At 35.9% G+C, this 17,162-nt stretch overlaps 1 protein-coding gene across 1 annotated transcript in view; it reads left to right on the top strand.

The window, feature by feature from the left end:
• LOC134535699 (cytochrome b-c1 complex subunit 8) overlaps window positions 1–16,365 on the top strand; it is a 28,038-nt gene extending 11,673 nt beyond the window's left edge. Inside the window, exon 3 of the mRNA XM_063374896.1 lies at window positions 16,189–16,365. Coding sequence (XP_063230966.1) covers window positions 16,189–16,283 — 95 coding nt within the window. The 3' untranslated portion in view covers window positions 16,284–16,365. The remainder of the gene's footprint in view (window positions 1–16,188) is intronic.
• Window positions 16,366–17,162: the final 797 nt, after the last annotated feature.

Below are 17,162 nucleotides of genomic sequence, written 5' to 3'. Positions count from 1 at the left end.
CTTTTCAAAATAAAATACTTCAACATTAAATTTAATTACAAGAATACATATTACCAAGCATAAAATACAAATATGAAAAACTAGGTCACTACGACCTTGAAGGCTATAATCAGCTGGGGACAGGGTCTTGCAAGGTTACATGCTGAAGGACAAACTGTATGGTTGTGGTTCGGGCTGTGCCGGTAATCAACCTCGTTTAGGATATCTGTTTTGAATTTTCATTGACCACCGTCTTCAGCACTCAGCCCACGATGTCGGCCGTCGTCCCAAAGACACCTCTGTCCTTGGCTTGTACCGTCGATGCCAAGGGACTTCGGCACTTATTTAGGAAATGTAAAATGGGGAAGTGAGTATTACGAATATTAATAAACATTTGACGACACCTGGCTCTCTGACCCCTGGTGCGAGTGATTCCCTGTTGTGACGAGAGCGCCGGCCAGCCTGGAGCTCGGGGAGTGAACGGGTTCTCACCTTGTGGCTTACAACAGCGACCCCTCGAGACCCCACTTAGTTCGGTCCATGTAGGTCCGTAGTTCGGTCCATGTATGTCCGTGGTTCGGTCTATGTCGTAACGGCGAACCACTCACGAGTCGCTAGCTGCGAAGCGCGGAGCAGCGCTCAGACGAGCTACGACTGCCTCCCACGCACCGGCGCACGGTGAGCACGATATGCGTGGGAGACGGTCCGTCACACCAGCCGCCGCGCTCGGGTACGCTCACCGCTCGAAGCACCACTCAGAGCACTTTGTTACACTCCACTCTGGGCAACAGCGGGCCTATAGTGCGGGGGTTAAGAGCAAAAAATCAGCTGAACCCTGCACTTTTTGATAAAAGCAAGCCACTTCGTACAATTAATAAATACACCCCCCTGAAAGTTTTCAGAAGTGGTGCCCTTCGGTACCCCTCCTGGGGGGGCCAGCACCCCCCTTAATATGTGCGAAAATTCAATTTTTTTCATTTATCTCAAAAACGGTGGCTCCAACGACAAAAACAGTTATTTATAAACTGAAAGATATTTAAATTTCCTTCAAACTTGTTCCCTTTTATTTTTTGAGTAGGGCTTACTGTTTAAGAGATACGAAGACTTTTGTATAATTATTTTGTGCCAGTTATATCTGTAGATCAACCACTTTATGCTATTGCCAAGGAAATACTATTTCTGAAACCAGAAATACATGGGAACATATTTTGTTATTATGCTCGGAGAACTTTACATAGAACTTACTGCGCTCAGGGCAGTCGGCCATTGGCTTGAGGACAGTGGTTGGGTAAATGCTTGTTGTACAAGCTGAAATCACGACTCAAGGTAAAGCAAATGCCCATCAAGTTACTCTTTGTGCTCTGTATTCCTCGAAAAGGAAGGCATATAATGTTTACAGGAAAACATGCGATGAAGAATGTCAGCTAGTTTTTAAAGATTGGGATGAAGAAAGGTGCAAGCTCTATCCTCAACACAAATTCTGGAGATTAGTAATGCATCTGGAGAGAATAATATTACAGTTTGTTCGTGTCATACGTCAAGCTGACTTTGACAAGTACACATTGAAGCTATGATTAGACTGTTGCCCTGGTTTTTTGCTTTAGACCACACACATTATGCTCGATGGCTTTCAGTTCATATTAGAGATATGGTTAACTTGGAACCTGATCATCCTGAAATCGCAAAAAAAAATTTAATCTGGTGCATTTGTGGCAACAAAATCCAAAAGTAAATTCTCAAACATTGCCTTAGATCATTCTCATGAACAGGTTAATGCTGTATTGAATGGCGATGGTGGCATAGCTGGCCTAACAGAAAATTCTAAATCTGAAACAAATGGGTTTTGGTTAGTCCTGAGCTGTATGTTATAGTTCAGACATTTGGAACATGTTCGGCTGATCCTGATAATGTAGTAGTCAAACATCATCAAGACACCAATTCGGCTCAGAGTCGTTTTAAGAAAGATGTAAAATGTTTGGGAGCGGTGATAGATAACCTTGGCAACCCATTTCTGGAAGACAGCCCCAAACTTTATAATTTATTTACAAGGGAGGTTGCAAATAGTACAGTTGCGAATTTTGTCCAGATTATTGTAAAAGAGGGAAAACAGTTAAATGAGCGCTTTGTGAATGAAAGACTGGAAGAAGCAACTCTGGGTATAATGGAACCCATAAAACTAAATAAGTTTCCTACATTCAGTAAAACTGAAAACTCCACCAAGAAAGTTGGGGATGGCAAATTCGCTGGCCTGAAAAACGACTGCTCCGTTTATGGTAGAGTATACATAGCCTGTCAAACACGATACTGTCATCTTGATGAATCCTTTAAGCATGAGAATCAGTGCTTTCCACCTTCACTGTCGGTTAGTGGTGAAATACGTGTATGTAAATCTAAATCAGATTTAATACAATGCATACTTTCAAGTTCGGAAAAGGCTACAGTTTCAACATTACCTCCAGTGAATGCAATACTTTTGGATGCAGCTGCAATTGTTCACATGCTTCAACCTAAAGGTGCACAAACATTTCATGACTATTTGGATGATGAATACCTTCCATATATATTTTCACTGCCAGCCAAAAGGCTTGATATAATTTGGGATTTGTGTACCAAAGATAGCCTCAAGAATTTTGTACATACAAAACGAGGCAGTGGAAGAAGAATACGAGTCATGAGTTCTACCAAAATTCCTCATAGTTGGCAAAGTTTTCTTAGAGATAGTGAGAATAAAACAGAGCTTTTTAAATATCTTGGAAAACACACCATCCAAGCATGTAAAACTACTGACATAGAAGTGTATTCTACACTGCACTCAAATGTGATTACTTCTGTACAACGTGAAGATATGGACAGTCTATGCACCTGTACACATGAGGAGGCCGATGTCAGACTCATAGTTCATGCTGCAGATGCTGCAGCACGAGGTTGTTCCAAAATTATGATACGAACCGTGAACACTGACGTACTTGTACTTGCTGTATGCTTTGTGAGTCAGATTCAGAACTTGGAAGAACTGCGGGTTTCCATTGGAACTGGAAAACATCAACGTATTGTAGCAGCTCATAAAATCTCATCAGTCTTGGGCCCCGAGAGGTCAGCTGCATTACCCATATTCCACGCGTTTACTGGCTGTGACACAGTGTCGCAGTTCAGCGGAAAGGGAAAGAAAACGGCATGGGAAGCCTGGAAAGCATTTCGTGAGGCTATATGGGGAGTTTTGTCCATGGCAAGAAATGAAGTTAGTGAGGCAATGCCTATAATTCAGAAATTTGTCATAGTAATGTCCGACAGAAGAAGTCAGTTGAATAGTGTCAATGAATGTAGAAAGATTCTTTTTACCAAGAAAGGCAGGCAAATGGAAGCGATTCCTCCTACATTGGATGCCCTTTACCTACATGTCAAGCGTGCTGCCTACCAAGGAGGTTGTGTTTGGAGTAACGCAGCAAATCCACGGCCTGAGGTGAGAATAAAATGTATTTCCCTTTATTTAAACTTTCATTTATTTTTTCGGTGTGATGTTTTGAAACTTGTTCTAAAACCTAGAATATGTGTTGTCATATATCCCAAGTCCTGCAGAATATGGCTGGAGGAAAGATGTTGATGAATGGCAGCCAGTCTGAATGACTCTTCCACAATCTTCAGAGTCTATGTCTGCATTAGTGCGATGTGGATGCAAGTTAAGGGTAATCATCACACTGAAAGTGTTGAAAAGTACAACTCAAGTGCACTGCTTTGTGCAATTGTGGTGGTGAATGCAGTTCCGACTACAAATGATTTTAATGTGCGTAATTACTTACTTATTTGTAGTAGTAATGCATGTTTTGGGTGGCAGGAATTTGTGTTTTATTGTTACAATGTCTTAAAGAAATGTTGAAATTTAACCAATACTTTGATTTAATAGGTAATGGAAAGCGTACTAATTACAGGAATAGGCCTACATAACTGGGAACAAACTTTGCATTATATTTGCCATGTTTTAAAAGACATTTAAGTTCGAATGAATATAAACATAGTTTTATTGATGTGAAGTGATTATTTTTGTATATAATTTTGTATATATAAATATTTCGATTTTAAATTAGTTTTTTTAAATTTAAAACACTGTTATTACCTTTTTAACTTACTGTTATGTGAAACATCAAGCAACTAAATATGGTAACTATATGTATTTCTGTTATTCTTCTCATCATAGTTTCCAAAACACATAAACAAAATACGTTGTTGCAACTTTTGTAGCATTAAAATATGCAATTCATATACAGATTTGTGTTTATCAAAGTCTTCATAATTATAACATCTAGTCAACACGCAAAACATAGAAGTATCCGAGACATTTCAAATTGTTCTGGATTATCCATTCCAGGAGTTGGCACAATGCGCGACTTTTGTAATTTCTGTAGTATAACTTTATTTTTAAGTCTCGATTACTAATTATTGTAATTAATATATGTTCCATTAAATATACAAATGATTTTGTTCTATGTAGGTATTTAAGTTTTTATAAAAACTATTGGCCAATAATGTAGTTGAGTTTGGTTTTCTTACTTCATCAATATATTCTAAATGTTAATTATTATTTATCTACCAAACGGTAAGTTCTTCTTAAAAAATAGTAAGGAACATTATTGTAGGAAATTAAAATATCTTTCATTTTGAGTATGGCTATATTTGTCGCCGGAACCGCCGTTTTTCAAATAAACGAGAAAAACTTAATTTTGGCACATTTTAAGGGCGGTACCGGCCCCCCTATGAGGGCTACCGAGGAGCACCACTTATAAAAATGTTGAGAAGTGTTCAATTATAAAGTATACGAAGTGGCTTGCTTTTATCAAAAAGTGCAAGGTTCATACCCTTAACCCCCGCACTACTAGGGACCAGGATGGACACGACGGATGTCGTCACATTCACATATCAAGCAGGAAAATTTTATTTTTGTTGTATGAAAACTGTGTGGATCTGTTGTTATGATTGCATAATGGTGGACGGTGTTTTGTTTTTATGCAAGATATTAAAAAAATAAGTCTACATAAAACTTCTATTACATATTTTTTCTTCAGTAAAAAACTGCCAACTAAATTATTAAACCTTTAAATTTATAGCATCAATTTTTGGTGAAATTTATTATTATTTATCATTTTTCAAGTGTTTTGTGAATGTTGTATGTCAGGTTGTCTCTTAGCCGAGCCAATCTGAGTTATAATAGGGTTAATTGAACTTGTGACTCATCTGTATATTTGGATCTACTATGAGTATAGTTACTTAAAGTAATGTAGTAATACACCATATACTATTCTCTATTAGTTCACTAGTGTTTATATACCATGTAATAGATAATACTTTTACTGGGTTTCAATATCGTTAGAACTACTTAACGAAACGTATGCAAAATACAGTAATCAAATACAACAAACAATCGTGTAAATACTTAAAGGATTACACATATAAAAACTATGCACAATACATAGTTATATGTGGGTGATTATCATGAAAGTAAGGATTTTGGTACTACAATATTTTTGATTTTTAAACTTCTTAAATTTTTTTGGAAAAAATCAGTGTTCATCTTAAAAGGGTACTTAATTACAATTATCTATTGGTCACATAGTTTGATGTCTGTAAATACTTGAATACCAATTTTGAAATTTGGGAGGCAGGAGAATGACAACTTCTAGGAGAATGACAAGAAACTGAACTTGTATGATGGTTTAATTTGTAAACACAATTCATGATACAAATACAAAATTTGCACAGTTTTTATATAGGATCTGAGAATACAAACTGAGATGCTCTAGTCCCTGATGGAACTGGGGGCTGAATTTTCCGTAGGATATCATCAATCATGTACACATGAATATCCCTTGGAGAAGGCCATTTCCAAGCTGTTCTTCCTAAATTAGTTGGCTCTATTGCATTGATTGTCACTGTCTTTCCTCCATCATTGTCAGTGCACGTAATTTCTCCTGGGCAGGTTTGACCTTCATATGTGACTGCTACCCATTCCCCAACTGAATATTGTGAGGTTGTATCTGAAAAAAATTCAAACATCTTAGTTTCACATACATTAGTACCTACTGCATTCCGCTCATTATGTCGTTTGACTTCAACTGTTAGTAATGTAAATTAATTATTTATTAAAATCATATACTTATGAATTTTTTGTTCAATTAAGTTATGTTGATACCCTTTGCACTTAATTGATTACAGGATATAACTATTTGAATGTAGGATGATGCCAATTTAACAGTTAGGCTACATTAGAATGCTATTTCCTGATGTAATGTCACAATCAGCTATTAAACTGAATGTTGAATAGTACATACAGTAATTAAAAAAGATACCGAAGTTGATAACATGCCCTACCTTGTTTGACCAACATGAGAGACTTTTGTGAGTCACTTGAGAACACAATCCCAAAATGCTTGCAATTTTGATCCAGTGTGCACTGCAAGCATCAGTGTTCTGTAACTGTGTGTGCTGGGTGTAGAAGTAACTGTCACTTGATGGACTTTCATTGTTCCTTTTACAGTCACAAGTTTTCCTCCTTTATGCAGAATCTCATCAAACTTGAGAATATTGTTCACAGAGATTTTCCAAAGTTTAATGTTTGGACAATTTTCTTCCAATTTGTCAAATAAGGTAGGGAGATTTGTAATATCGGTTCCTTGTGCGATAATGCTGTCTGCTGTTCGTTTCAAACATCCACCGACACCATCCGGTGCTCCTTTACCATGGCCAGCCTCACTAAAGTTCCAAGTTGTCATTGTTACCAATAGATATCGTTACACCACAGATTGAAACAAGTAAAAGTTTTTCTTGTTCCTGTACTGTGTGGATGGTGAATCACTCAAAACGTGAACAATTTTTATTCGGGGGCACTGCTGAAGTAGATATTTTACCACTGGATCAAGGTGAGCCCATATAGCGGCAGGGTCATGTCGAAGACTATCAGAAAGAGTACAAAATGAAAAAAAGTTTTTTCCCATGTCTTCAGCCTTGTAATAAGCAACACCAGTAAGTAATGTAAACTGCCGCCTTGAAGCGCCAAAATGGATTGCCTGTACTTCTTCTGAATATTTGGCTGAAAAATTCTCACAGAAATCCACGTGGAAAAGAGCTTCTTCGTAACCTATATTTTCTTTCAACTCTTTGATGTATTGATGTTGATGATGGATGTTCGCCACATGATTCATGAATTTAACAATAGTACTTTCTAATTCATGAACAGCATTTCCAATGTCAGTTTTGATCTCAGTTTTTGTTGTAATTTGAAATACTTTTTCATTTCCTTGTACTACTCGAGTTTCTTTTGTTGTTGTTGTTACCCATTTGTGATAAACAATACTATCAGACAAATTTAATTCTTTATAAAGAATCACTTGATCTTTGCATTCATCACACTTTCTCAACAAACACTTTTCACTATTCTTTTCACAGCACAACATTTCCATTATTTCCTCTGGCTTTTTAGCATTTATCACATCACTCACATGCAACTTCTCTGTTAACATTTCCATGTTACTATGAGTGATACACAAACAAGTATTCCAACTGTTTACTTTGCGTGCAACAATCCAAAAAGGTTTGAATCGACAGAATGTAGTGTAACTCAGCCTAATACCCAAATCCAAATTTTTAAATTTTACATACAGTTCCTTTAAACTACCGTTCAAATATCTCTTTTGTTTCTTCAATCAACACCTTGTTATGAAATCTTTCTTTCCAGAGCATTGTGTGCTGTTTTCATCCTGTGAGAGGAAATCTATTACTGTTTGTTTTGCCATTTCATTAGACTTCCTTCTGATATTCTCTTCAACATTCTTGCTTCTATTCTTTAAAAATTTGAATACATTGGTCATGCATCTGTATTTCTTCACTATTCTTCCAGCAATAACTCTTTTGAAATTGTTTTTAGTCTTGTGAGATTTTATTTGGTTGTAATTCTGGGTGAGCTGACGTACCAATACTTCTCCAAAAAACAGCTTTCGTTTAATATCTTTATCAACCTTCCGCCCTTTCAAGAAACCATTTACTTTCTTTCTAGGTGTAGCATTCTTCTTGTCACTTTCGATTTTTGCAAGCAATCTAAGGTATCGCTTTCGATACCTTGCTGCTTTTCTTTCACCTTCACGCAATTTATTTTTAAGGTTTTGAAGTTCTTTTCTCCTTCTTCTCTTTCCGGCATTCCTTCTGCCATCAACTTTCGCACAAGACGTAGAAGCTACATTAAGTGATTAACTGGTAGAGTCATTTGTTAATGGTTGAAGTTTAGAATGTGTGAAACAATTTGAAAGTTCACATTCTGGTATTTCCCGTATGTTTTCCGAATCACTGCTTGGTGGTGAATTATTGGAGAGAAATGTACATTCTTCTTCTGCTTTTTTCAGTATCTCGTTTTTCTTCAGTTGTTCCTCTCTCTATTGTCAAATAGGCCCTCATTGCATGCGTATGATAAAGTATACTTTAAAAGTTTTATTTACTGCTAGGCAAATGTAGAGAAGAAAAAAAGATTTTGGCCTGAGTGTGTCATTATCCTGGATTTGAATCATTCTCTTGGTAAAATCCGAACCTTAAAAAGCCAGGAGAATGACTTTCATACCAGGAGAATGACATTATCATTGGTTTACTCCATGGCTGAAGTCTTAGAACATTATTTGAGGTTATATTTCACCTACAATGAATTGCCAATTAATATATCTACATTTTAAGTTAGAATAAAAACTTTTATTACTTGAACTTAAGATGAAAATGCTTACAGGAAAATGACAGTAGAAACAGTCACTTACCTGAATCCAAAACTTTGCTATTCTTCAGAAAACACGCAACAAATCACACACATTTTCTTGCAATGTCTTTCCCTCCAAAAAGTAAAAAATATTCAGTGTACCAACCCAATACAAAATGTCTCATCATTGAAACCTATTTTCAGGAAACTTCCCTTGTTACAGGAGAATGACCTGGAAATATTGGGACAGAACTACAAATTGAATAATAAATTTCTCTTGGCTTATAAAAATCAGAAAAAAAATTAAACTTACCATTGAAGTGTTTATATTAAAGGAAAAATATATAAATGTGCCAATTTTCAATAAGACTATTAATGACATACCAGTAAGTTGCACTATCTGAGATGTGGGACATACCAGGAGAAAGACATATTTAGTACATTTAATTTTTTTAATGCATAATGCATTACATTAATAATATAACTTTAGGATGTCATAACAGTGTGTTATGAAAGGAAAATACACAAATTTAATTATTTTTCCCAACTAATAAGTCAAGCTAGAATTTGTTTGGGACTTTAAAATACTCACTTTCGTGATAATCACCCATGTACATTGTACTAAATAAATGAAATTACTATTTTCTAGGACAGTTGAATTTATGCCATTGTTTGTATCCATCACACAGAGCTTATGATTAGCAGGCCCGAGGGGGTTAATTCCAGGATTTTAGGTAGGGCACAAATGTCTAGTCAAGATTTCTTTATAGGAATGTCAGTTAGTACCTTCAATACAGTTTCTTATTGGGTCCACAATAATTGAAGTTTTTACTAAATTCAATAGGCTTTTCACTCAGGGTATTAATTGTGCATGAGATTCAACTCAGACCACAGGTCTTCCACTGATCACTGAATGCTTAAGTCTCTAGTTGATCAAAATGTCATAATCAAAAGGTAAATTTTCATGTGGATGTTACTATGACTGCAAAATATACTTCAGTAAGTCCAATGAATGTAAAGGCCTACGTGGGCAACGTGAATTTCACTGTCATTTTAACTATATACATTCAATGATCCTATCATAAAAATATTAATATTAGCTTTAAAAATTCACCAATTTACATTAATTCATACAATGTGGTTGCTAGCTTGGAACAATTAAAAAAAAATTACAATTTAACATTAATACTGTTACATTGCTAATGTCAGAGAGGTAACACTAGGATTACAATTCTGCAATAAAACAATCATGGAACTATTACCAAATTAATGTTAGTAACCAACACAATTAAAAATCGTAAATTATTAACATGTGTATATTTTACCTACGTTTTCGGACGTGTGTGAGTAGCCGGGGCTCGCAGTAACATCCCCACCATCTGCTGGCACCTGGGGCCGTCATCTCGCACAGCAACACACGTCTCCCGAAGTGATCTGCGCTGCCTCGCTGCGGCACACTGCTCCGCACTTCCGTTGTCTCCAGACGCTCGCCACCACTGTAGTAGCTTGATTAACGTTTTCTTAGCACACGTTAAAGTACTTTTATACTCAAAAGATCAAACAAATGTTGAGGCTTTCATTTACATTCATTAATTAAATTTATGTACCTTCTGCTTAGCAGTTTAAGGTTTAATTAATATAAAATAACCAATCAAATAAACTTACAACTAAATACATAAGTATGAATAAATGAAGTATAATCTAAAATACACAAACATGCCTAAGGTTATTGTACGATGCCTGAGCCTAGGCCTCATTCATTTGGCAAGGATGAACTTGAGTGCTGCTGTAGTTACTTTAATCTTTAAATTAATATCATGTATGTAAATGCATTTTTAGTGGTTTTTGGTGTTTGTGAGCAGTGCAAAAATTATACGAGGGAAATGCAGACCATGGTACATGTGAAAGAAAATGATGCAATGGGTCAAGTATAAATTTTTAAAGAACATTACTTTTCGTTCAATTGTGGTGAGCACGCAAAGCCATTATTTAGGAAAATGTTCTATGATAGCAAAGAAGTTGTACAAAGGCAATATATGTAATGTAGGTACTAAGTGATTAGAGAAAATTGTTCCGCTTTGGCCTGAATACCATTTCTTGTTTCTACAGATGAGAGCAATTCGAGTGATGGCATACTTTACCCTATTTCAGAGATTCCCAACATTTTAGCAACTGTGTACCACTTGACATTTTTAGAAACATTGGTGTATACTAGGCACTAGGTTTACTTAATCTATTAGTTTTAGATAATATATAAGCTATAGTTAGTTTTGAAATTTAGGAAAAATATAAAATTTGTTGCAAAACGGCAGTATTATTTATAACCAATAGTTCTGAAAACAAACAATTATAGAATTATTTCAAATTGAGTACAAAAATCAAGATTCATAAAAAAACACCTGGGTTTAGTGGGAAAGTTGTTGCTGTTTGGCCATTATCAAACTTTCAGTATCAGGGTCAATGGAACTTAACTTGACAGCATTTGATCACATACCACCTGCAACGTTGCCACACACCGCTAGTGGTATGTGTACCACCGGTAACACACACACAGAAAATTTTTAAGTTTTATTTTTCTTGTTACATCATTATTAAAATATTAATTGCGCCGGTGGAAACATTAGTAATATTATATTTTGAGGTCTGAAATGCAGTAGAACTCACTTAAGACGAGCAGCATAATACTTTAACCTGCTTATTAAGTTCACAAAATTATTTCCTTGGTCACTTCCATAAATCCTTATGATAATTTTTCCCATTCATAACGTTTGCGTTAATAGATGCTTCCCGCATATAATGTTCAGCTTTTGTGGAATAAAATAAAATAATAGGGTTTATCTTTAAATTCTATTTATTGTTAATTTTTAAAAATTAACTTATTTCTGAACGATAATGAAATAATTTGAACTTATACAAGACTGTCGAAACCTTTGCCAGACGCCGCCGCCGTTACAAGTGTATATTACGACCAATCATCTGCTTGCATTTGTATAGACTGAGAGGCTGTTCCATCTGTACTCATGTTTGCTACAGGACTAGAAAACCGGGAAAACCGGGAAATGTCAGGGAAATTAAAATGGTCAGGGAATTTCGGGAAATGTCAGGGAAAGTTATACGAATTCTGGAAATTTTAAAGTTGCTTATAATTCAAACAAAGCTTTGTTTTGATGCGCTCGTACCGCTACCGAACGACTCCGCTAAAAGGCTGCTGCTTAAGGCACACTGCAACTGCAACTGCAACTTTTTTTTACTTGGTCTACGAATGTCCGTTGTAATAGGCTGTTACAACCACCCACCATAACTTCTGGCCAATCCAGGCACTCGTTTGTTCACTAGCGAACCCGGCCTTCATTTGTTCGTGTTTTGATCCTTTTTAATTTGCCCTTGAGACTTTGTGTTTTTTTCCGTTCCATACAGTGAACTACAGAACGGGCATGGCGTCGTTTATCTTTTGAAGGCTATTTTCACGTGGAATAAGATGAGTACAAAGCTTATTACATGAATTTAAAGGCGTTGTTTCAGGTGAAGTTAGTTTTTGATGCGATCATAAGAAAATAAAGTGCATTTTGATAAAGAAGCAATACCAATTCTCATTTTGAAAACTACCAAGCTGATACGAAAACACGTGGTTTTTGTGTGCGGTTATGTTTTTGCATTTTTTCTAACTATTTTTTTTAATTACTTTTTTTTTTTCAACCGTTATAATCCGTGAGTTCTGTTGCGTGACACTTACATTGTGTATAAAAAAATATGCATAACTGAACATGTTTTTCCCCAGAATCATTAGTTAACATTGTAAGAATGTAAGAGTAGGCCCTATTGCATGTTGTAATGCTGCTATTGTAATCCTCTAAGTAGGCCCGTTATATTGCTAGGTGTGAATTTGTAATAGTTTCTGTATTTGTGTAGTAATATTTTTTTAAGAATTCATAAACAATAATTTTTTAACCTAACCTGAAAATATTAATATGTACTTTTGTTTTTAGCTTAGAGATGTCGAAGAAAATAACTTTTAAGGAGAATTGGCTCAAGGAGTCACAGTTTCAGCATATCAAACCCTCTGCTAAAAACATAAATTCTGCGTACTGCACTTTGTGCTACTAAAGTATTCAACTCGGCAATATGGGCCGAAGAGCTCTCACCAGCCATGTCGAAGGAAAAAAAAACACATTCCTTCGCAATTCTGCCGTCAAAATAACACAATAAAAAAACCTTATTTTACCTCATGTTGAAATTTTTATATTACATTTAATCATATGCACGTTAATATTTATGGTATGTACTTCATAAGAAAGTCAGGGAATTTTTCTCTTAAATTTCTGGAAAACAGGGAAAAGTCAGGGAATTCTAAGATTCTATTTCTGTAGCAACCATGGTACTCCATTTCCCCTATTCAAGGCAGAACATCTGACGAATAGTGCATGACCGTTGAAACCTGTGATGGACTCCGTACGCTGTTACAAGTTTTAATTTCGACCAATCATCTGCTTGCATTCTTATAGACTGAGAGGCTATTTCATCTGCGCGCCTTTTTTACTATTCGAGTTATAACACCTGATTAATACGCAGCAAACCATATTTACCACCAGCCATTACTCATGTTTTGGGTTTGCAATCTTTTTAGGTGTGATTTGAAGGTTATGAAGCGTAATAAATGTTTAGTGTTGTGGCAAACAGTGCATAATCGCATCTACGGAAGGCGTTATTGTTTGAAGAAAAACTGAAAATAATATCATAAGTTGATGCAAATCCTTTGATACCAAGAGTGAGTATGGCAAAAGAACTCAGGATGTCGCCGTCTACTTTGAACGGAATCATGATGAAGCGTGACCAACTTTTGGCTAATAATGTTACGTCAAAGTGTAAAAAAATGAAGATTGGTAAATACGAAGAATTTGAAATTTTACTCTTGGTGTTGTTTAAAAAAACAGAGGGCACTTGGAATTCCAACGGACTGCCCCATTTTAAGACAGAAAGCTGTACAAATAGCACATAACTTGTGTGTTGAATTTCATGCTTCAAATGGCTGGCTCAACAGATTTAAGAACAGAGTAGGAATTAATTGTGTATGGAACTGTAAGTGGGGAATCTGAGAGTGTGTGTGATGATACTGTCCAGAGTTGGATAAACACAAAGTTGCCTGCAATTATAAGGGACTTTTAACCAAAAAACGTATTCAACGTCAATGAATGTGGTCTGTTTTGCAACATGCTTCTGGAAAAAACCTTTGTTTTAAAAGGTGAAACATGCCATGGAGGCAAACAAAGTTAAGGAATGAGTGACAGTGTTATTGTGCCAACATGGATGACATTGAAAAGTTACCATTGTTGGTAATGGGGAAACCAAAAAAAACCTTTTGTGTTTTAACATCATAAAGACATTACCGTGCAAGTATGCAAACAACAAGTCTGTGTGGATGACAGGCAGCATTTTTGAAGACTACGTGAGAGCATTGGATGCAAAGATAGGGTGCAAAAATCAGAAGATTTTGCTTTTCATGGATCACTGTCCTGCTCATTCCAAGGAAATATCCAACCTTAGAAATATCCAGATTGAATTTTTCCCATCAAATTCAACATCCATGCTAAAACCCATGGACCAGGGAATTATAAAAATTCTGAAACAGCATTTTCGTAAGCGCCTTGTGTTACGACTTACCGTGTTTTCTCGCATAATCGTCACACATTTTATACCAAAATCAAGTTTGAAAAGCAGGGTCGCGACGATTATGCGGAAAAACGCATAAATGCTTCTTTTTTTTGTTAGGTAAAGTTATTCATATAAACAAAACCAGTTCATGGAAAGTATGTTTATTTATAATAAAAAAAAAGGTGGATTATACAAGAGCACGCCAAACAATTTATATTAATTCATACAACAAAAACCTTTCTTCAACTTTAAATAAAAAAACAAAATATGTGACCCGAACATAAGCCACTTGAATATGTGACGTGAACTAACGCATTAACTATCGTCATAGACACACTTATCACGAAAGAGTGCAGGCCATCAAATGTAGTTAACTAGGCAGTCAACAGATAGCGCGCATTGCACCTAATCAGCGAGATATCGATATTCAACTACGTGTGCACGCTCTATACGGGAAGCAACATAACCAAACATGAAGGATGCCAACTAGCGCTGGCTTCATGTCCATAAGCAGTACACCATGGAGATGCAGATGATCAGATAAAGGAAATAACTTTTAAAAATGTCTTTAAAAGAAAATTTACACATCAGACAGCTTCGTATTTCCGCTAATTAAATAAGTAAAATAGTTAATTTCCGAATAAATATTAGATTTCTACTTTAAAATACGCCGTTTTATACGGAAAAGATACCTACACAGAGCGCTCGGAAGCTACTAGTGGGACCAAAAACATCATGCAACGTTTACGCGAGAAATTTATTAATCGAAATTTTGATGGCCTAAAATATGGGTGCGACGATTATGCGATAAAAGATGGTATAACAAGAATGAAAAGTAGCAAAACGAGTGGTTATAAAATCAACATCCTGGACACCATGCATTTTCTTGCTGCTTCATGGGAAATGCTTGACTCAGCCATCATTAGCAATTGCTTCAGAAAAGCAGGCTTTGGTGCTCAACAAGTTAACTATATTTTCCCTGAAAAAGCATGTGAGGACATTGAATCAATTGCATGTGCTTCTACATGCCGTGCATATAGGAAAACTCTCCAAGAGCAACTAAATTTTTCATGCACTTTTGAAGATTATGTCTCAGTTGATGATGCTGGGGTTCTACCATGTGAGCCACAAACCATTGAACATTTGTGTGCACAACACAAGGACTTAGCTGAGGATGAGACTGGCGATGGTGATTCCACTCCCATGCCACCTTACTCTGAAGCCCTTGACCCTTGACCACCTGGACAAGCGGTTCCAGATAGTGAGAGGAAGAGTTTATGGGAACTGGACAATTTTGTGATGATGTGTTTAAACAAACAACTCTAATGCAGTATTTTTCCAAACAGTAAATGTTAGTTGTTTTGCTATTCTTTTGATAATTGTTATTTTATTTTGCTTGTTAGAAAAATTCATTTTAAATAATTAAATTCACTGATATAATTCTATAGTTTTTCAAGCAGGCCGATGAAAATTGGTAAGTGTAATTTTGAGCTAAGCTTAAGCTGTATGTCATTTGAGTAAAATTTGTTTTTATGAAGCAAATGTATTTCCCTTTTAAGAAGTTTTCCCTGTTAAGAAGTTTTTTGCGTCTAGTCCCCTTGAAAAACGTTTTAACAGGGTTTTTCTGTAAGATATAGTCATGTTGTTATTATATGGCTTTAATATTAGTAGTGTACTCACAGTATTAAAAACATTTTGTAGTTTTTTCACACTTAAATGGAAATTTCTATAAGTCCTGCTTAATATTTCTCACCTAGTGTACTTTCCGTATTACTTGTGAACATGAAGGTAAAAAGAACCGGAATGATGTACCTGAAGATGTATGTATTTGGTTCCAGCTGTGATCCTCGGTCTGCTAGTTTACCAACTGGGAGAACAGCAACATGATAAGTTGATGCGCAAGAACCCAGATGACTTCAAAGATGACCAGTAATGAATTTGAAGTTATTCTATATCAACAATGTATTTAATTAATTAGTGTGTTTGTAAATAGAATAAATCCAAAGTCTATTTAACTATTTTAAAATTCTTGTCCCTATTTTATATACCGTATATACCCGAATCTAAGACGACATTTTTTACCATAATTTATAATCCAAAACAAAGGGGTCGCCTTAGATTCAGATACACTGATTTTTAGGTAAACATACCTATTTTGAGTCAATGTTTTCGGGTTGTGCAGCAGTTACTGCTGCACAAGTTACGACCGATGTTTTTGGAATGTTCTATAGCACAAGATGGTGTCCATCTTATCAACTAGTTTCTTGTACAAAAACATTAATGTAGGTTATACAGTAGGTTTGTTTGACTCGAGGTCTCTTTTTGACCTGTCAACACTCGGGGCGCCCTTTTTCGGAAACAGTATGGCGGATGGTCGTTTTACTCGCGGGGGCAAGTTGCTCTCAGGTCACTCAGGTCATGCTCTCGATGCTGCTCCTCTCGAGGAAGAGTTGCGAGGGCAAGTCGTCTGCTGGTTGTTTTGGCGCGACTTTCACGATGGAGTCAATATGTTATCAAGCTATATAATGTGATGACGGTAATATATTAATAGATGACAACATTGAAGCGGAAAAACATTTCAATAAAACTTATTTGGCGTCCTTTATTTAACAATCACAAGAATTGCAATTGTTTCCTAGTACAGGTTAGCTAATGCATAACAGGAGGTTTAAGTCAAAAAGCAATATTTATATTTTTTACCTTCATCAAGCTCTCTCATAATTTGTAGTCCAATATATGGTAAATCAATAGCAGCTTCATCTTCAGATGAATTTTCATTTCCAAACAAATATCTCACGATGTCTGCTATATT

This window comes from Bacillus rossius, chromosome 10 (genome assembly GCF_032445375.1).
Source record: "Bacillus rossius redtenbacheri isolate Brsri chromosome 10, Brsri_v3, whole genome shotgun sequence".
NCBI lineage: Eukaryota > Metazoa > Arthropoda > Insecta > Phasmatodea > Bacillidae > Bacillus > Bacillus rossius.
The sequence above is the reverse complement of the archived record's forward strand: the minus strand, read 5'-3'. Positions and strand labels throughout refer to the sequence as shown.